Source organism: Artemia franciscana, chromosome 11, assembly GCF_032884065.1.
Source record: "Artemia franciscana chromosome 11, ASM3288406v1, whole genome shotgun sequence".
NCBI classification, from domain to species: domain Eukaryota; kingdom Metazoa; phylum Arthropoda; class Branchiopoda; order Anostraca; family Artemiidae; genus Artemia; species Artemia franciscana.
This window is the reverse complement of record NC_088873.1, coordinates 36,000,489-36,021,935: the sequence shown is the minus strand read 5'-3', so window position 1 is coordinate 36,021,935 and position 21,447 is coordinate 36,000,489. Positions and strand designations below refer to the sequence as shown.

The following is a 21,447-nucleotide window of genomic DNA, read 5'->3' as shown; positions in this document are numbered from 1 at the left end:
CTTTTTGAAGTTTCTGCGACAACGCTTTCTATAAAAATCTTATACGCTCAAGGGCAATTTCCAGACTTTTCCACTACGTTGAACACAATTGTTATATCAAAATTTTAATCGGAAGTGTTTGGAGAAATAATGGGCATGAGGGGGAGGGGAGGCATTCGCCCTCCGATTACTTTCGACTATTAAAAAGGGTGCTAGCCGTTTCAATTTCCAATCGAATGAGCCCTTTCTGAAGTTTGTATGACAACTCTGATACGAAGTCCCCTGGTTTAGACAAAAAAAAAAAAAAAAAAAAAAAAAAAAATTGTGACAACATCGTTCTTTACTCAGGCAGCGCTATAGTGCTGCCTATGATGAGATGCCCATCTGCAGATTAATGAAAAAAAAGAAACATGTTTAACGACAAAATTAACAAAACCTTAAAGCACGTTTAACCAGAATGCCTTTTTGCCGGATCTGCAACACCGTAGTTAGGGCGGAATTGCAGGCCTGTCTTTACGGTATCCTAATGGTTTTAAAACCGTAAAAATCAAGTATTTTAACAACTTACAGTGCCAGTCAAGAAATAGATCCAGTCACCTTAAAAAAAACAACAAAAACCGTTTTGCCATTTATGACAATTTTTCTAATCTCAAAATTCTCAAGAAACGTATGAAAAAATCCTTGTTTCGAGAAATGAGACGCTCATTATGAGATGCACATTAATGAGAGAAAAAAATTAATGAAATCCGCATGTTTAACGACAAAATTAACAAAACCTTACATATACCGGGTAAAAAGGGAAAAAGACAGTTTAAATTGCAAGCTTTTTTTTCGCTGCTGTTGGAACTACCAGATCTTCATCAGAATCACCATCCAACTGAGAGCTAGCTTCAACGCCACTAGGTATGGCTCCATCCACTTCATTTCCTTCACTGACACTGACTGGTAGAAACCTCGACCTATTATACGGAGCTGCATTTAATGCACTAATATCTGGCAGGTTCCCCGAGCTACTAGATTCACGTGGTGGCACTGCTCCAGATGATGAGCTTTTAAACATAGGCAAGTCTGGAAGTTGGTGCGATGAAAGCTCTGACCGCTCGTCTCCATGCAGAGCTGAAATCGCAGGTAAGCAAAAACTTGGATGCCCACCCCTGGCTTCATTACTTGATTTCCTCGATCGCGACGTTTTTTCATTCGACAGGAGAGGACTTCCTGACATACTTCTATTGCTGAAGAGTGCTGTGATTGCTGGTAGCAAAGCTGTAACTGCTCTCGCAGTGGGAGAATCCTCTTGTGAGAGCAGAACCAATGGTCTTAGCGCCTCACCAAGTTTTACAGTGTCAACATCAGGACCTATACCAAGGGCAGCAAAGTCTGGAATGGGAGGGGGACTGGAATTCCCTTCTTGATTGGACGTTGACTGCGTCTCCTGTAACAAAAAGCTAAGAAGTGGAAGCCCAGCGTTCACTTTTGGGACACTAATAGATGGAATCGACAAACGATGAGAACGGCTATAGTCTGTATCCATATCGGACTCCTCCTCACCTTCGGATTCAGATGTTTCTAAAAAAAAAACAAAAAAAAACGATATAACTAGCTGATTTAAGCTAAAGTTAACATCTAGAACAATAACAATAGAAAACGGCCTTTTGCTTATTTCTAGACAAAAAAAAACAAAACAAAAAAAAAGTCTAATTTTTAATAAAAAATAATGCAGAAATTAAAAGATACAATTCTGGTTTTGATATACCACTTATTTGACGCGGATTGTGCTTCACCATACGTAATATGTACCCATCCCCGCATAAAGAGAGTGGGTAGCGATCTCATGGTTGTGGTAACCATAGAACAAAATTAAATACTGAAATTTGAAGATTACCAGCAAAACACAATTGCGTTCTCAGACCATACTGGCTATAGAAAACGTTCGACAAACAACAAAGAATACGAAAAGAAATATTTTCCACCTGCTGAAAATTACCCTCAATTTTTTTTTATTGTTTTTCGTCTTTTTTTTCTCAGTCGCCGAACATCACCCTCGCTTTGTTTTTTTAATTCTTCTTTTCACCGACTGAAAATTATCCTCGATTTTTTTTTTATCGTTTTTTGTCTGTTTTCCCATTTGCCAAAAATGACCCACGTTTGGGTTTTTTAATTCTTTTTTCTTCCGAGTGAAAATTACCCTCGATTCGTTTTTCTGTTTTTTCCTATTTGCCGGAAATTTGCCGTCAAATATGGCTCTGATGCCTGGGCGTCCCGAAAAACGAATGAAGATTTTCTAGATGTTTTAGAGAAATCTTCAATGGATTGTTCTGAATACCTGGCTGACTGACTGTATTTCAAACAATAGACTGTACAAAAAATGTGGTTTGGTCCCGCTTTCTAGGCCTGTAATGAAAGAAAGGTTTAGATGGCTAGGACACGTGCACGTGTGGGTGAAGGATGACAGATTGCCGAAGATTGTGCTTTTCAGCCAACCGTCAAGGGCTAAACGGAAAGCAGGTCGTCCTCGACTGGAGTGGGAGGACGTCATTAAGAAAGATTAAAGGAATTTGGAACTTCTTGGGAGGGTATAAAGGGGAAGGCTTTCAATAAATTGGGATGGAGAAGCAGCGTGCGTAGCTGTGTCGGCCTCGGGCGACTTGGTGGTACGGTGAGTTTTTGGTAGTAGTAGTTACCGAAAATTATCCTCTTTTTTTTTACGGCTGAAAATCATTCAAGTTTTTGATTTCTTAATTATTTTTCTTTATATTTTATTTATTGGGTCACCCACACTTTTTATAATTTTCTATTTTCCACATCGAATTAAATTAAAATACATAGCATAAAGTTAAGAATTTTCATACAAAAAATGGGTAGTAGAATTGGTAATTAGAAAAAAAAACAATTAAAGCCATGATTCGAACATATTCACAGGCTACTCACTGGGTATAGACCCAGTGAGTAATATTAACTAAACAGCGAAATACCTTCAGTATCGCAAGTTAGCGCATGTTTGTTTAGGTTTTCATTGAAGCTCTCAATAAGTTGCCAAATCTCGTCATAAATAAGCTTCATCTCAGGTCGCCTTTTCGGATCATCGTTCGCACATCGTAATCCAAGATCAATCAACTGACGAAAAATACGCAATTCGTGCTCAGTCGGCGTCGGGATTCTGGCGTCAATAATCTCATCGATGGATCCCTTTCGAAAGTGATACTTCACCCAATCGCCCTAAAAAAAGGCAAATAAAATAATGTAAAATAAAAAAGTTACTTGAATAAAATTTTATTTGATTTTATAGAAAGAATATATAGATAATTTAAACTTATAATCCATTATTAAATATTCATAATTCCTATGAAATAAGAAAAATTTAAATGAAAAATTAAATAAATGAAGTATAAAAGGGCCGCCCGCCACTGGTTTATCATACTGTCAATATAATCTACAGTTATTGACGTTAATAAAGTTAATCAAATGATACTTAACCCAATCGCCCTAAAAAAAAGCAAATAAAATAATGCAAAATATAATAGTTACTTGAATAAAATTTTATTTGATTTTATAGACAGAATAAGTAGATATTTTACACTTATAATCCATTTTCCAAATATTTTCTTTTTTTCCATTTTCCATTTTTGAATTAAAAGTGGAATAGTTGTGGGAAAAGTCAAATCATGGCCAATTGTAGAAAAAGCCAAGACAGATAGTCCAATTAAGTGGGCATCAAGTCAAGGTTAATTTTACCCCTTTAACTGCCGTTGTTACCGTCTCCCACTTATGCTACACCTCTCATGCATGTCACTCCACAATGCCAAACTAGAGTCAACCTTGTTGGAAGGACTCCCCGGGGAACACACGCTGGTTGACAGTAGTATACTTGAAAATTTTCGACTATACTTGAAAATTTTCCTCTCACTCATGCATGTCACTCCACAATGCCAAACTAGACTCAAGCTGTTGAGGTTCTACCCTGCCTGACGTTCTTCACTTATAAGAGAAAATTTTCACTTATATCTGAAAATTTTCACTTGTATCTGAAAATTTTCAGATACAAGTGAAAACTTTTACGATGGAAAATGGATTTTCATCGTTTTGGAAAATTGGAAAATATTCATCGTTTCTATGAAATAAGAAAAATTTAAATGAAAATTTAATAAATGAAGTATAAAAGGGCGGCCCGCCACTAGTGTATCATACTGTCAATATAATCTAATGGTCATTTAATTTGTTTTACATACTTGTAGGCTTATAAGTGGAATATTGTCTTGTTTGGATAATACAATTTATTTATAAATAAACAATGTATAAGAATAATCCAAAAGCACTTGGAATGAAAAACAAAAACAAAAAACGATTCGCTGAAAGACTATCATATCAGAAACATCAAGATTCCTCAAAGATATGCCACATACTGTTTTTCTGATTAGATCAGCTAATTCTAAATAAATCACAAATTGATGGTTATGATGTCTTTTTGGGGACCCTCAAATTTTATAAGATTTAATCTGCAAAAACGTAACAAAATTCTGCGCAAAATACTTTCTTTGGCTTTTATTACATGTCTCCGGGGACGCGTTCTCACTCCTTACCCAGGTCCAGATATAGCGTCCTTTGAGCTCAAACTCATAAGCTATAATCTCTATAAGCTTACAAGCTATATTAGTATCTATAATATCTATAGTATATAGTATATAGTATATCTTATAAGCTATTATACATACCTATTATAGGCTACTATAATAAATTTAGTATGACATTTGCTGCTCTTTAAATGAAGTCTTGGTCCAAATATCAACCATCTTCCACAAAAGCCCCTTCGCAATAATTTTTATAGAATGCTATTATTGCAAAACATTCACTAATTGATTATTGGAATATCTGACCTATATCTTTCCATTGCTCCTTAGCCCCCCACCCCACCCCAATCAAGTTGGCATAATCTTGAAACGTTCTATTAAATCTCACCTTGGGTCAATTCATGTACCATTTTGCTGTATAATTGATTAGAGTAAAAGCACAAGTAATTATCCTCCCTTATAACTAAGCAGAAGCTAGAATTAAATGATGATCGATGTTTGTCGTAGAAACAGTAATACAAACGTAATCCTAAAGTAAAGCGAAAGTTTTCCTTAAAGTTATTCACAAGCATTTTATTTTTTCTAGTTTAGTATTACATCGGTAGTTATTCCTCTTTATTCCCTTTTTTATTATAATTGATTTTAATGTCCGATCTTGATAATCATTTCCAATGATATTCACTATTATAAAACGTGTACTAAGACCTTTGAATAGAATACACATCAAATAATGCTATCTTGAGCAATTCCTATGCGTCTTTTCTTCAACTGTCTTTTCGGTTTGTCTTTCTATAATGTGTTATAATAAAAATATATTAATTTTAATGAATATACATGCTGGCGGTGTATATGTTTTCTCCGCCTTCGTCAATGTTTGACCTTTGAAGGTGATCAAATCAAACAACCGGACAGACATAGGACTTTTCAAATTAAAGACGGTCGTATTAAATTTGAACTTTACTAGAAGGAACTGAGCACGATCTTGAATAACTAAAATCCTTTATTAGTTGAGTTTGTCAATTACTTTATTTGTAAATAAGCACCCTGAACTCAAAAAACCTCTAAAAGGCAAAAAACTCAAAAAACCCTAAAAGGTAAAAAACTCAAAAAAACCTCTAAAACCTCAAAAACCTCATTCATTTTGCAAACACTTTCATCTAGGATGCTTAAATCATCAGCAGAATCTAAGTCCAGAAGGGTTTTTCCTCCCCATTCGATTCCGTGCTCTCCCATACATTTGATGTAATTGAAGGACCAGTGACGTGAAGACCAAAAGAACCAACGCAAATACCACCCAAGCTTGTTTTGAACATTTTTTAGGCTTACTTTTCAGTCAGACGGATATCCTCAGTATTTTGGAATATTTCCAATATAAGACGTTTGGAGTTACACTGCAAAGGGCTAGAGAAACATAACACTTTTCAAGCTGAAAACAGTTATATTTATTCTATACAGGCGTATTTCTCGCCAACTTTCGAACTATGATTTTTTTCTAAGTTACCACTCATCTTGAGCGTTCTTAGGTTGACTTTTCAATTAGAGAGATTTTAGATTCAAGGATTTAGTTACTAGGTCACTTAATATGCGACTTGAGGACTTGATTAAGAATGCTGTTTTTTTGTCGGATATCCATGCTTTAGAAATTTAAAATAATTTGCCAGAACGTCCCACTTTTTCTGTGAAAAAGCAAGCTTATCTTTCGAACACGTACGCTCTCAAAGCATGGGAAGAAAATGCTATGTCTCTCTAGCCCTTAAGGTTTTAAACATGTTGGTATCTCAGTGGTACCAGAAAACTTTATATCTCGTGGGTAGTACCTGTGTCCATGAACTCTAGCAGCGGGATTCTACCATTCTTCGGTTGTCAATGCAATCGACATTTTGAGCATAGCTCAGTAATGTCGTTATTTCCCCCAAAAAAAGCTTGTACTTAATTTTACAGGTTAATTTCATGATTCATGTTATTTCCTTGTAATCTGAAGGTCTAGTTAAAAATGAGCTTATGAAAAAGTCTAGTAACAAGCCGGGATAATTATATAGGGCACACAGTTTAAATAAGTTTAGCAATACAAAGATAAATTAAACTTACAAGAAATCGCTGAGCAGGCCTTTTAATTTTATCTGCAGCTCTTTCACCAGTAGCCAGCTCAAACAATACCTAGAATTAGACAAGCAATAAACAAAAATTGAGGAAATATAGAAAATTTTTATATATATAGATTTCATAGATACATACGCGGGCACACCCAAGAAACCAGAGAGGAAGGAGGTAAGTGGCGTAACTTTCTTGTAATTGTCTAAACATTTTCAAGCAGAAAAGCAACAAAGTCACGATAATTATACAAATAATCATCTGGAGGAGTATACCTAATTTATTTTTTATCCACAATGCAAAATCATCCAGCATTTAATATCTACTTTAACAAAAAGACCTAAATACTGTCTATATATTTTGTTTTTCATTTGCTTAATTAATATTTTGCAGACCGTTATAGCTATAACTATATTACAGTCATTAAAAACCATTACATATACTTTTTCATGGGAATACTAGTATTTAAGGTACAAAACGCAGGAGTCGTCAATGAGGGAGGGTTTCAGCAATATATATCCGAAATTGTTTTGTTCCTTCAAAACTAAAGTTTAAAGTCACATTTTTGGACCTAATCTACTTTAATCGTAATACTTGTTCTTTTCTATAATTTTAAGAGTTTTTTATACCCACCCATTTTTTTTATTTCTTAAAAAACAGCTCACACGGGGAAAAACAGAAAATCGCCAATAAAGAAATTATTGGTACGCAACATATAAGGAGACTGTTTCTTATCTCCCCATTTAGTTTTTTCTTCTTTTCTCTGTACTATATGAAAAAAAATTCACAAAAACCTAAATGAAATACAAGTTGTATTCAATCTATCTATTTTTTCTTCTTTTGCTTAACATTAGTATCTACTTTGATCAAAGGGTCAGAGCATTGGGGCCAGGACATGTTAGGGGCCTTTCAAGAATTCAAAAATCCCAAGACGTGATATTTTGCATCATTTTTACATATCCAAGGTTTTTTCGTCTTTAATCACGAAAACTGAGAAAAACGAAAAGCCGTTTTTCTACAACCTTAGAATTCCACCATTGAATAAAAGAGATTTAATCACAAATAATTATTCATATGCTTATACTTTACAGGTATTTTGAAATTGAAAAGCTGTACATGGCAACAAAAATTTTAAGCTTGGGTTAAAAATAGTACAAGGCTTTATAAAGCAAAAATTAGTTAAAATATGACTAAAATGCAACAGCATGTTTAAAAAAGTGTGTGTCGAAGAACAGTATATTATTTCTCATTTAGTTTGATGAAGGCTATCAAAAAAGCAAATTCGAGAATGATTGCACCAATAATTTCAAATCAGATGAGAAGATTTTTCAAATTTGAGGGTAGAAACAGACCGAGTCACCGAAAGGTGGCTCACACTGAGTGGCAGATTCAGACTGATTGCTCGGAGTAGGCCACTGAAAGGTCAGGTAATCGAGAAATGCATCCGTGACTGAGATGGTATCAGGAAATGTACTTGTAAAGAAAGATAACAGGCCAGGTATGGTATTTAAGACATTTAGGTCCTAATGGTATTCACTGTTCAATGAAATCTAAGAGAAAATATTTATTTTTTAATAAATAAAAAAAATGATGTGACGAAACACATCACGGATGTGGCCATACCTACAGTATCAGCTGGCGACATTCGAGGAACCTCTACATTTTGTTATCTCCTCTTTATCCAGACTCAAGATGCGACCTGTTTAGTTCATAGCAAATAACGTTAAACTTGAATTACACAAAAACCAGAGTTTCTGGCTTAATACACTTCGGGCGTCACAATCCCTAATATATAAAATCATCAGAGGAAAAATTACCAAGTCTATAAACAAAGGCGGAAAAAATTAGGACGATTGAAGGAAAAGGAAAATAATTCCACCTCTAAAAAAAAAGAAAGATCCTGGATGCAATCATGCGGGCAGACTTGATTGAAAACGTTCGAGAAATCACTAATATCGTCACCTCTGCTTTACTCAAGCTAAAAAAAACCATAAGATTTACTGTTGTATTTGCTTTTAATCTGGTAGGAAATGTTTAGAATTTTCTTTATGTGTTTTCTAATGTCCTTGAATTCAAAATATCATTCACTGCAATTTAGCTGCAACGTGCTCAAGATAAAACTGGTGTCAAGGGGTATAGGAGTCCGAAGCCTTCCCTTCGTGCCCCAAAAGAGAGGGGGAAACACCCATAAGTTCGGAGAAATCTCGACTACTTGTTAACCATACAGGAGTAAACCCAAAACGAGAAAAATCGAACATACATAGAAATGACAGAGCAAATTTGCAGATTTGCAAATTTGGCCAGGGAAGGAAAAGAGGCTGAATGATCTCCAGCCTCTTGTGTACATAACTGGTTAATGCACTTATGAATTTTAATTGTAGCATCTTCAAAAAAAAAAAAAAAAAAATCCTTGTAGATTCGGAAAATGTATAATTTTTGAGAGGGCTGCCACATAAGAATTTTAAGTTATTCTTTATCCTAGCACCTCCCAAGGGGGAACGAGCGCATACCATAATAATACTATTTCCTTATTCAACGGCCAAAAAAATTATGGTAACAAAAAATCACTGTTGAAGACCGTTTTGCAATATGTAATTAGATACTGACAAAAGTGACATTCACAAAAAAGAAGCCTTAAGAACTTACAATTCCAAAAGAGTAGACGTCCAATTTCGTAGATCTTCTGCCTCCTTTCAAGAACTCAGGTGGTAAGTATGGTCGAGTACCCTGAATTCGTGATGCAAGCATGCTCGAAACGCCCTTGTCTGGTCCCTCTCGAGCTAATCCAAAATCTCCTATTTTTGGCTCATAGTTTTCATCAAGAAGAATGTTGCCACTAGGGAGAGGAATATACTTAGAAAAGTTCAAAAAGATTATTGGAAAGATTTCTGAAAATGGTTTTGTAAATTAAAGAATGTATATGGAAAGAACAGGCTTTTTTGTGTGTATTTACAAATTTATTTTCTTCTGTGTAATTAGCGCATCTTTATGCTTTTGTGTTTTTTTTTTTGTGTGACATATTTGTTTTAAGTTTTTTTGTGTTTATTTACAAATTTGTTTTCTTCTTGTGTATTTACCGCATCTTTATCCTTTGTTGATTTTAGTGAGTATTTGCAAGTTTGCTTTTATATTTTTCGTGTGCATTAACATATTTGTTTTCTTTTTGTGCATTTAGCGTGTCTATTCTTTTGTGTTTTTTTTAGGTGTATTTTCAAATTTGTTTTTAGTTTTTTTTTGTGTGTATTTACAAATTTGCTTTTAGGTTTTTGTGTGTATTTACAAATTTGCTTTTAAGTTTTTTTTTACCGTATTTGCCGCATCTTTATGCTTTTGCGTTTTTTAGAGTGTATTTACAAATTCACTTTAAGTTTTTTTGCTTGTATTTACAAATTTGTTTTATTTTTGTGTATTTAGCGTATCTTCATGCTTTTGTGTTTTTTTTTTGTGTGTATTTACAAATTTGCTTTTAAGTTTCTTTGTGTGTATTTACAAGTCTGTTTTCTTTTTGTGTATCTGCCGTATCTTTTGGCTTTTGCGTTTTTAGTGTGTATTTACAAATTTGCTTTTAAGTTTTTTGTGTGTATTTACAAATTTGTTTTCTTGTTGTGTATTTAGCGTATCTTCATGCTTTTGTGTTTTTTTGTCTGTATTTACAAATTTGTTTTGTTTTTGTGTATTTAGCGCATCTTCATGCTTTTGCGTTTTTCAGTGTGGATTTACAAATTCGCTTTTAAGTTTTTTTGTTTGTATTTACACATTTGTTTTCTGTTTGTGTATTTAGCGTATCTTCATGCTTTTGTGTTTTTTGTGTGTATTTACAAATTTGCTTTTAAGTTTCTTTGTGTGTATTTACAAGTTTGTTTTCTTTTTGTGTACTTGCCGTATCTTTATGCTTTTGCGTTTTTTAGTGTGTATTTACAAATTTGCTTTTAAGTTTTTTTTTGCGTGTATTTACAAATTTGTTTTCTTTTGGTGTATTTAGCGTATCTTCATGCTTTTGTGTTTTTTTGTGTGAATTTACAAATTTGCTTTTAAGTTTCTTTGTGTGCATTTACAAGTTTGTTTTCTTTTTGTGTATTTGCCGTATCTTTATGGTTTTAAGTTTTTTGTGTGTATTTAAAAGTTTGTTTTCTTTTCGTGTATTTGCCGTATTTTTAGGCTTTTGTGCTTTTTAGAGAGTATTTACGACTTTTTTCTTTTTGTGTGTTGAGCGTATCTTTATGCTTTTGGGTTATTTTGTGTGTATTTACAAATTTGCTTTTAAGTTTCTTTGTGTGTATTTACAAGTTTGTTTTCTTTTTGTGTACTTGCCGTATCTTTATGCTTTTGCGTTTTTTAGTGTGTATTTACAAATTTGCTTTTAATTTTTTTTATTGTGTGCATTTACAAATTTGTTTTCTTTTGGTGTATTTAGCGTATCTTCGTGCTTTTGTGTTTTTTTGTGTGTATTTACAAGTTTGTTTTCTTTTTGTACATTTGCCGTATCTTTATGCTTTTGTGTTTTTTAGTGTGTACAAATTTGCTTTTAAGTTTTTTGTGTGTATTTAAAAATTTGTTTTCTTTTCGTGTATTTGCCGTATTTTTATGCTTTTGTGTTTTTTGGAGAGTATTTACGAATTTTTTATTTTTGTGTATTGAGCGTATCTTTATGCTTTTGGGTTATTTTGTGTGTATTTACAAGTTTTTTTTTCTTTTTGTGTATTGCCATATCTTTATGCTTTTGTATTTTTTGGAGTGTATTTATGAATTTTTTCTTTTTGTTTATTGAGCGTATCTTTATGCTTTTGGGTTACTTTGTGTGTATTTATAAATTTGTTTTTAAGTTTTGTGGTGTGTATTTACAAAATTCTTTTCTTTTTGTGTATTTAGCGTATCTTTATGCTTTTCTGTTTTTTGTGTTTATTTACAAATTTGCTTTTAGGTTTTTTTTTTGTGTGTATTTAGAAATTTGCTTTTAGATTCTTTTTGTGTGTATTTACAAATTGTTTTCTTTTTGTGTATTGCCGTATCTTTATGCTTTTGTGTTTTTTTGTATATATTTACAAATTTTCTTTTCGTTTTTTTTTGTGTGTATTTAATTTTTTTTTTGTATATTTAGCGTATTTTTATTCATTTGTGTATTTAGCGTATTGTTATTCTTTTGTGTATTTAGCGTATTTTTATTCTTTTGTGTATTTAGCGTACTTTTATACTTTTGGGTCCAGGATTGGTAGCGTTGGGTAGTCACCGGGAATCTTAAGTTAAACTCTACCACCAGCAGCTAATTTTTGACCCAGTTTTCGTTCACATATTCCAGTGCCCCTTGTAATGAAGTACCCTTAAGGTACTTAAGTTGCGTTAAGGCTTGCCTTAAGATACTTGCCTCTCGGAGACGAAGGGAGGCCTGGTAAAATAACATTTATTGGCCTTTACAGTATTCTGATTCGTTGTATGAGAAGCTTGAGAAGAACAAATGTCTGTGAAAATACTAAAATAAATAATGTGTTCTCTCCAACGTATTGAAGCGGTACAGCTGTGTCATTTGTAAACAGAAGATTTATTGACGTAAAGGCGTTATTGGCTAAATAGAGAAGTTAATAAGGGGCACAAATTCACAAGAAGTTAGGGGGGTAGGGCCAGGAAATCTTTCAAATTTTAATGAAGATACAAAAATTAAGATATTTTTAAAATCCAGGGGTGATTTTTTTTTCAAATGAATGCACAAAAAAACAACACATTTTCCAAAATTTAGAGGGGGGGGGGAACCTTCCCGAATCAACACCCTGATGACGATATATTAAGTTCAAAAGAGGCTATTAAAAAGGCAATCAAAAAGTGTCTGTTTCATTAACATCCTGGAACTAGAAGCTAGAAAGCTAGAAAGCTAGAAGCTAGAAAGCTAGCCCTAGAGCTAGAAGCAGCCGTTACTCTGTCCGACACCAAATCAGTTCTTAGAACTGATTTGGTCAACAGTTAGAACTTGACATTGGTCAAGGAAAATATATTGGGTTTGAGACTCACAAACTAAATGTAATTTTATAAGTTAAATTGGCAATTTTATTGTACAATAATGTAGCGTGTTAAAAATGAGGTTTACAAAGAACAAAAATACAGTAGAAAATACCTTATTACAAAACTTTTTAATACAAAAATAGTAAGAAAAGTCCAAGTATTTCGGCTTCACATCCGGAAGCCTCTATCCACGGCGAAAAAATAAACAAAAAACATCTTAAACAAAACATGAGAAAAACAAAGAAAATACACAAACACTAAAAAAAAAAAAAAAAAAAAAAAAAAAAACGAAACTCACATTTAAACAAATTCAAAATTTTATCATTATTTTTCTTTAAAACAATTAAAACTATATTTTTAGTGTCTTAAAAAATTTTGTACTTTATTAATAGATTTTCGTTTCAATTGCAGATGGTAAGACAATGTGGTCTAAAAAATAGTTTAGTGTAAGAGTAGAGAGTTTTAATCATATTAAACACAGAATTTCTGGACGGAAACAGACATTTCTCAAAAGCGATCCAAAACAAAAGCGAGCCGTGTATTTGGCCACACAAACATATTTTTTTTTCCATTAAAAGATGTGAAAATCGGCGATAGAGGAACCGGCATATATGTTGCATTTTTCTACAGTCCAACTGAATACTAGTGATAACTAATACAACCGACAAATGGCTTATCAATTAACTATTAATATTCTGAACTACAGTATTTTCCGAATAATAGTAATATTTACTATTTCCTTCATTTACTGTATTGTTTTGTAAAAATTAACTACACTTATGAAGAACAAGAAGAAAGGCCAGATACTTATAAAGAGGCACAAATAAAATAACATTAAAACCAACCTTTTAACATCTCCGTGAATAAGGGGCTTTTCATGGACATTATGGAGGAATTGGAGGCCTCTAGCAACGCCAAGAGCTATTTTTATTCTTGTCTTCCAGTTCAGTGGCGCTGTTGGTACTTGACGCTGCCACAGTGGCTACAAAATAAGCATTTTTATTTTCAAAATTATACTCCGTAGAAGGAACTTCACTAATAAAAGAAAGAACAAATAAATAAAAAAATCACAAAGCGTACTGTAGCCTCAATTCTTTTTCCAATAAACTAAGCCAATAAAGCTAAAGGGTGGCAAGCTCTCAAAAACAGAATCACTTATGTTTAATCACTTTCATATCACATTTATTTAACCACTTTTATTTAATCCATTTTATATCTTCATTCCCAAAGGAAATTTATTTATAGTTTTTAAGGAGAGCTAAAATACGACCAGCTTAAAAATCTAAGACAAAAAAGTTTTCTTCTTCAAAGGTTAAATCCTAAGTTTAAATCAACAGAAAAAAAAAGAAAGAGAAAGAGAAAGAGAAAAAAAGACCAAAAATCTATCACATAATAGAAAATAGCTTGCAAAGATAAAAAAAGTAAAATAACAGAGCCTCACACCTGATAAACTAAAGATGCTGTTAAAAAAAAAACAAAAGAACAACAACAAAAACGCTTTACAGGTTTACTCAAAATCCTGTATTAGTGTTTTACTGCCTTACTGTGTTGTTCCACAGGGTTTTTCGGTTCTGTTGGACGTTTATTTTCATAGCACGCGTCAGAACTGCAATTTGAGCAAACTTGACCCTATTCAGTCTAAACAGAAAGTTTCATCTCGACTTTAAAAAATCTAAAGGCACGACAAGAGTTTTAAGGTAGATGTTGTAAGTTTGAAGCCGATTTTTGGAGAGTAGTAAAATTTGAAATAAAGTAGCTGAGGAAGCTTCGCTTGACTCAATTGAGTAGACAACATAAATAAAAAGAAAAAAGTACCAGCTCAGAAAAAAAAGTGATTGCGTGGAGTTTTGAACCTTCGAGTACGCAGCGATACTTTGGATTTGTTTTACCTAAAATTTGATTTAAAGGCTGTGCCAAATTCAAGAGGACGAACCGCATATAGAGAGCTAAATTGCACAAACTTCAGGGCGAAAAGTAATAGCGTGGGGTTTAAGAGCGCAGTAATAATTTGAACTAAATATTAGTAAAATTTGAATTTAAATAATGTTACGCCTAATTCAATGGGGCAGACAAAACAAAACATAAAATTGTGCTAACTACGAAAAAAAGTGGCAGCAAAGAGCGTTGAACCTTCGAGACCAGAGCGAGTCTTCAACTGGTAGCAAATCAAGTAGCTACATTTAAATTTGAACAGACATGAAACTGAATTTTTTTTTCTCTTAATTAGCACACATCAAGCTTAAAAAGAGGATTTACTGTTTTGGGCATTACGATTTCGCGAAATTACATTATAGCTCACATCCCAGCCTACATTCATTCAAGCTAGATTGACGAGCAACAATTTGAGTTGAAAGTTCAAACTCAGTGCGAGCTATAAAATAAATTCTTGTGATAGGGCAAAAAAAAAACCCAACAAAACCGTGTCGAACTTCTGCTAAACACATGCACAATATGCAGGGCTTATTTTCTACATTTAGTATTTTTCTGGTGAGGGGGGAGGGTCGTGGGGAGAAGGTAAGGAGGTAGGATCTTTCCATGGAAGATTTTTTCATGAGGGAAGGAAATTCGCCGTGAAAGGGGGTGCCGGATTTACCAGTATTATTTAAAAAACGATCAGAAATTAAATAAAAAGAACAAGTTTTTCAACAGAAATTAAGGAGCAACATTAAAACTTAAAACGAACAGATATTTATTACGTATATGAAGTGATTTGCCCCCTCGTCAATACCTCGCTCTTTACGCTAAAGTCTTTTCAAGTACTTTCAAAAGAGCTATTTATTCTAACTAAACCCTTTGCGATTCAGAACTCTGCTTCAGTTCTGTTCTGGAGCGTAAAGCTGGGGTGCATTTAACAGTTTACCTTTAAAATCTCTGTTAATTCCAATTTTGTGTTAAGTCATAGAAATATAATTATTAACTAACGAAAACTCACTACCTACAATCTGCAGAAACCTATTAATTGGGCAAAAATATGAAAATGAAACCTTAAAATTTAAATAAACTTTCGAAAATCAAATTTCAAAGCATTAATTAAAAGGCAACGTTAACTTCTAAAACACAAAAATCACCCACTGTCATTTGTTAAATGAGAAAATTTACAAGGTTTCTTTTACAAAAACCGTTTATTCTCAGAACATTTCAATTCTACATTCAAATCGCTCAATACATTTTTCAGGGTTAGTATAAAATTTTATAGGCCATTGTTAATAATAATCTAATATTTTTTTTCCCTTGGAAAACGCTTGCAAGTACAAATTGCACCAGACAATTTTTATTTATGGCCGCGGAGACAAGCTTCTATCCATGACTCCCCGTAGAGGTTAAAACGAAAATTCTTCTAAATCAATATTGTTTCTTTCTATAAGCCTTTCTTGTGTTGCAGCGAAGAAATGATTTTTCAATCAATCAATCATTTATTCATACTATTTTTTTAGCCAGTACTGTTAACAATCGTTTCACCCTAGAAGCTTCTAGAAAACAATTCCAGCTTCTTTTTTTTACTACAACAAATACGCTATTCATTATTATTGATTTAAATTTTTAATCTATTAATCTTTAATTTGTTTTCTTTTATGTACTTTAATCTATATTTAAAAACTTTAATCTATGATTAAACCTAATAAGAATTTATCATAAAAGGAAGGGGAAAAAGGGGACTCCCTTGTAAAAAAAAACAAAAACATTTGATACCGTATTTGTACTATTATTATTTCTAATATTTGAATACTAAGTGGGTTGTGATGGTACGCGATAAGCGCTCAGCCGACTCGCTTGCTGAAGCTGTTACTAGCTCCATCCCTAACGTTGGAGCCAGAGTGATTGATAAAAAGCCTTTAGCTGTGGTCCGGGATATACCCCATAATTATTCAAGAGCTGATTTGGAGGCCTCAGTGGAAGGACTTATTAGTGCTAGTCAAATCGGCGACTCTCGTACTTTTCGCCTCGAGTTCGTCGACAAAACCGCTCTGAATGCGGTTCTGGAGTCGGGAATCCGTATTGGATATGAAATTTTTCGCGCTAAGCCCTTTCAATCCATTCCGCGTCGATGCTTTCGCTGTCAAAGTACTGATCACCTGATTGGAGCTTGTCCCAGCTCACCAGCACATCCCCAGTGTTCCAGATGTTCTGGCCCTCATGTGAATTCCAAGGAAAACCCTTGCCAAGCCTCACCAAAATGTGCAAATTGCACTATGGAACACGTAAGTTTTAGCCTGAAATGCAAAGTTCTCCGATCGGCTCTCAACAATGCTAATAAATGAATGCTCAAACTCCGTTTAGCTTTGTTTCCCTTAATATTAATGGTACAAAAGACAAGGATCTACTGATAAGTGAGCTACTTGAAAATGATATTTTGTTTCTACAGGAGCACCTTCTCTCTAAAGTGAATGTTGATAGCCTAAAGCGTTCTCGGACCCATTATACCTTCTTGAGAGCCGCCCAAAAAACCCGTGGAAGACCATCAGGAGGTCTGGCCATCTATTTCAGACACAAGACTCAGCCGATATTATTGCAAAGCGACGCTAACATCTTAGCGATAAAATGTGGTGATACCGCATTTATAAACATTTATTTCCCCTGTAATAAAAAGACTGTGCAGTCATTGTCTAGTTTTTCACAAGCATGTAATCGCCTACGAACACTACTTAGCGACCTTTCAAAACAAAATACCAAATGGGTTCTCGCCGGTGACATGAACACTGACTTATTATCTAATTCCGACCGATCTGAAATCTTTCTCGATTCACTACCTGGAGGATTCCATCTTGCTGATAAAGATCTTCTATTTACTTATATTCACAATCGTGGTGGTCTTACTTCCAACCTTGATCATGTAATTGTGTCAGATTCAACTCTACTTTCATCAATAGTTCATGTGGAAGACTCTAAAATCGACGACGATCATTTACCAATCACGTGCCAACTATCTTGCTCCATGGCGACCTCTGTGCAACGTAACTCTCCCAAGTGGTTCTCAAAGTTAAATTGGGAAAATACCAATGTTCCACTTTATGTATTGACATTGTCCCAGTTATTATCATCTATTAAAGTGCCTTTCCACTTATTGCAAACATCTGTATCTACAACTTCAACGCGGATAGATATCAACTCGTATTATCAGCAAATAGTGTTCTGTCTAAAGTCTGCCGCTAAAACAGCTGTACCCTCCGAGTGCGTGCGAACGGGTACTCGCAATCCCTTTTGGAAAGTTGATCCTAAAGTGAAGATAGCTAAACAAGAAGCTAAGTTCTGGCTCCGTATGTGGATAGCCTGTAATCGTCCTTCTTCTGGTTCAGTACATCAAATAAAACAGAAAACCAAACGAGAGTACAAATATTCCCTGCGTAGAGCGAGACTGAATGCCTGGGATGGTCCTTGTGACAAGAAATCCTGGGATCGTGTTATAAACAGTGTTAAGTGTTCACCTCCAATTAATTCGTCTCTTCGGCTATGTGACTTCGTTTCTCATTATAAAAATATTTTGCTTTCGTTTAATATTAATCTCCAAAATCATTTTACAAAGCTTGTAAACTCAATCCTCCCAATTCGTATCAACCAATCTCAAGTGTTGTCGGTGGAATCTGGTGTTATACTCCGAGCTCTTATGCAAGTGAATAAGTCTGAGTCTCTCGATAGTGATGGTCTTTGCTTCAAGTTTTTTGCTTATGATTGTCCTGAACTGCTGAAGCATTTGCAATTATTGTTTCAGATGTGTTTGGCACAGTCCGTTGTGCCAGATAGTTTTTTGTCCGGTTGTATATCTCCCATAGTCAAGAGGGGTAAGGACCCCAGTGCTTGCTCTAATTATCGTCCTATCACTGTGTCTTGTTTTGTTAGTAAGCTATTTGAATATGTATTGCTACCGGCCATTAACTCCAAGTGCAATTTTACACCCTTCCAGCTTGGTTTTAGAAAAGGTATGGGCTGTTTTCAAGCTCACCATATTGTGGGTCGGCTAATGAAACAAGCTGTTGCTCAAAAAAGTCCCCTGTATTGTTTGACTGTTGACATATCTAGTGCTTTTGATAATGTAATTCATTCAAATGCTTTGTTTTCTCTAGCAGCCTCGGGTGTTAACCTTTCTATTGTTTCCGTGCTTAAGTATTGGTATGCTAATTCTTCAGTTAGGGTGAAGTGGAATGGTACGGTAGGGGAGTATATTCCTGTTAAAAAAGGCGTTAGGCAAGGTGCCGTGTTATCCCCGAGCATTTTTAAATGTGTTTTAGCTTCGTGTCTCCAATGTCTTCAACCGTCAATTTTTTACAATGATAATTTAGGCATTAGTCACGTTGCATATGCTGATGATGTTCTGCTTCTTAGCCGGACAAAAAATAGTCTAATTACCAACTTCTACCGGCTTTCAGCCGCACTATCCACAGTAGGCCTTTCAGTTAATGCCTCCAAATGTGAGTTTTTGTGTTTTGGGAGTCCTCCACCAGCATCACCTCTTTGCTTGGGTTCTTCAACTATACCATGTTCAGCAAGTATTAAATGGTTGGGTCTCTCTTTTTCCACGTCACTTTCGTCTACTTGCTCCGCTATTACGTCCAGCGTGCTGAAAAGTATGCGGGTTGGATACGCGAAAATTTCACCAAATCGTGGTCGGTATAACCGAAATGGACTATGCCGTCTTTATTCTAGTTTTTGTGCCCCTGCTGTTTTTTATCTTTCTGGTTTTGCTTTCCTCCTTCGCAAGAAGGATACAAAGAAAATACGCTCAGGATATTTTAAGTATTGCAAGTATTTGCTGCGTCTGCCTCGGTGGTATCGGAATCATACAGTCGTCTCTAAATTTGACATCGTTGATGCGCCCTCGCGACTGAAACATTTATCTAAAGATATATGTTTTAAAACTCGGCAAATGGTCGGTGTTTTTGACCCTCTTTGGCCATTTTTTGATTGGAGGTAATTTATTTATGTTGTATGTCGTTATGCTGCTATGTTATTTATGTTATTATGTTTTTTGTCTTGTTTTTTCTTTTTTTTGTGTGTTTACTCCACAGTTTAATGTACTTTGTGGGTTATAAATAAATTATTATTATTTTATTATTATATCTACAATGAATGCCAGGGGTGTGATTTGCTATGGGGCAGGGGAGGCAACTACCCCTCCCAGACCTCGGTTTAAACCCTTCCACCCCGACCCTAGTTCCCCCCTCTCAGCTGAAATTTAGTTTCTTAAAAAATCTTGTCAAAACTAAGATAAGCCTGCATACTTCAAGCATCCACAGAAACGGGTCAGTTTTCTGTAGTACAACCTTAACCTTTATAGTATTATATGACCCATTTTTCAGTTTACACTTGATTGGGAAAATTGATTTCAACTTTGCCCCCCCCCGGATTTTGACGAAATTATGCCACTAATGGAAGCGATCGAGAACTTCCGCTATTAGATTAATTTTAGAAAAACATGGAATTACATTTCAATAATAAGGTCTAAAATTGGTGAAGTATTCAAAATCTTGAAATTATTTTTGTTGTTGTTGCTTTATCACTTTATCACCGTTAACACTTTTCATACATGTAACACACGCCTTTGATATCTTTTTGTTATTTCTAATAACTGAATACAAAGCATCTACACTGGATGCCATCTATTACTTCCGTCATTGGGTGAATTTTTGAAAGACACGGAAATAAACTTTAACAGTCAAACAGTTCGAAGGTAACGAACTGCAAGTAAGGAGCGATTCGGCCCAATAGTAACCGCAACTCTAAAAAACGTAATTTTGATAACAATAGACGCATAAAAAGAATTGGATGTCGGTTCTGATTAAAAAAATATAAGAAATTCATCAAGTTTAATGTCACACATTAAAAGCTATGAGTCTGGGAAAATTTGCCTGATTTTTCGAAAAGGGGGGAAACACCCCAAAAAAGTCAAGCAATCTTAATTAACACCGCACCGTCCGAATCAGAATGTCAGAGAACCCTGCTACAGAGGTGTCAAACTTCTATCTACAAAATTGTGGAATTTTGTGAGGGTTGTAAATTTTGGAAGGGATGATCTAATCGAACCAATGGTCTTAGAAGATCAAGGAAGGGTTCATTCGAACGAAAATTTAAAGTTCTTGTTTCCTTTTTCAGTGAGCAGAAAGATTGGAGGGCAACTAGTTCCATCCCATGCCCCCTTTTCCCTAAAGACATCTAATCACAATTTTGGAATAGTCATTTGATTCAGCATAGTTGAAAGGTTCAAGAAGCAGCATTAAAACCTACAACGAACAGAAACTATACCGTATATGAGGGGGGCTGCCCCTTACTCATCCCCCACTCTTTACAATGAAGTTTCAAAGTTCTTTAAAGGTACTTCTAAGTTAAATTCAACGACCCTTGTGTGTTAGCAGTCTTTCTTATAGAGTTTTGGGAAAAGATCCAACTTTTAGTGCAAAGAGCGAGGGAAAAGGAAAAAGCAGCCCCCTCCCCCACACAGGATATTTTCTGCTTGTTTTAAGTTGCTCCTTACTTTAAGTTAAAAAAAACTTTTTTTTGTATTTAATTAGGTTTAAGATCGAAAAAATTTTCAAAACTTTGTTAGGGGTAGTCACCTTCTTTTTGGTGCTAAACACATACTATTTATGTACCAAAAATCTTTGATATCTTGCTATACCTTGCACTGAAGCCTGTCTTCAAGAGAGCCCATTCCCATCAACTTATATACAAGGCATGGATATTCTCCTCCAATTGAATAGGCATACAATGGCAGAATATTGTCGTGAGCATAGCGTCTTAAACATGTGAACTCGACCAGGATCTGTTCCATGACAACTTTTTCATCAACATTTCCATTGCCACCAACACCTCCTGTCTGAAAACACAACAA

The 21,447-nt window shown here is 34.6% G+C and overlaps 1 protein-coding gene across 1 annotated transcript in view; it reads right to left on the bottom strand.

Annotated features, from left to right (window-relative positions):
- Positions 1-715: 715 nt before the first annotated feature.
- LOC136033147 (uncharacterized) overlaps positions 716-21,447 on the bottom strand; it is a gene marked incomplete in the record, with an annotated part of 52,174 nt that continues 31,442 nt past the window's right edge. Inside the window, 6 exon segments of the mRNA XM_065713794.1 lie at positions 716-1,545; positions 2,952-3,195; positions 6,633-6,701; positions 9,282-9,471; positions 13,472-13,608; positions 21,235-21,432. Of these exon segments, the coding sequence (XP_065569866.1) occupies positions 791-1,545; positions 2,952-3,195; positions 6,633-6,701; positions 9,282-9,471; positions 13,472-13,608; positions 21,235-21,432 (1,593 nt within the window).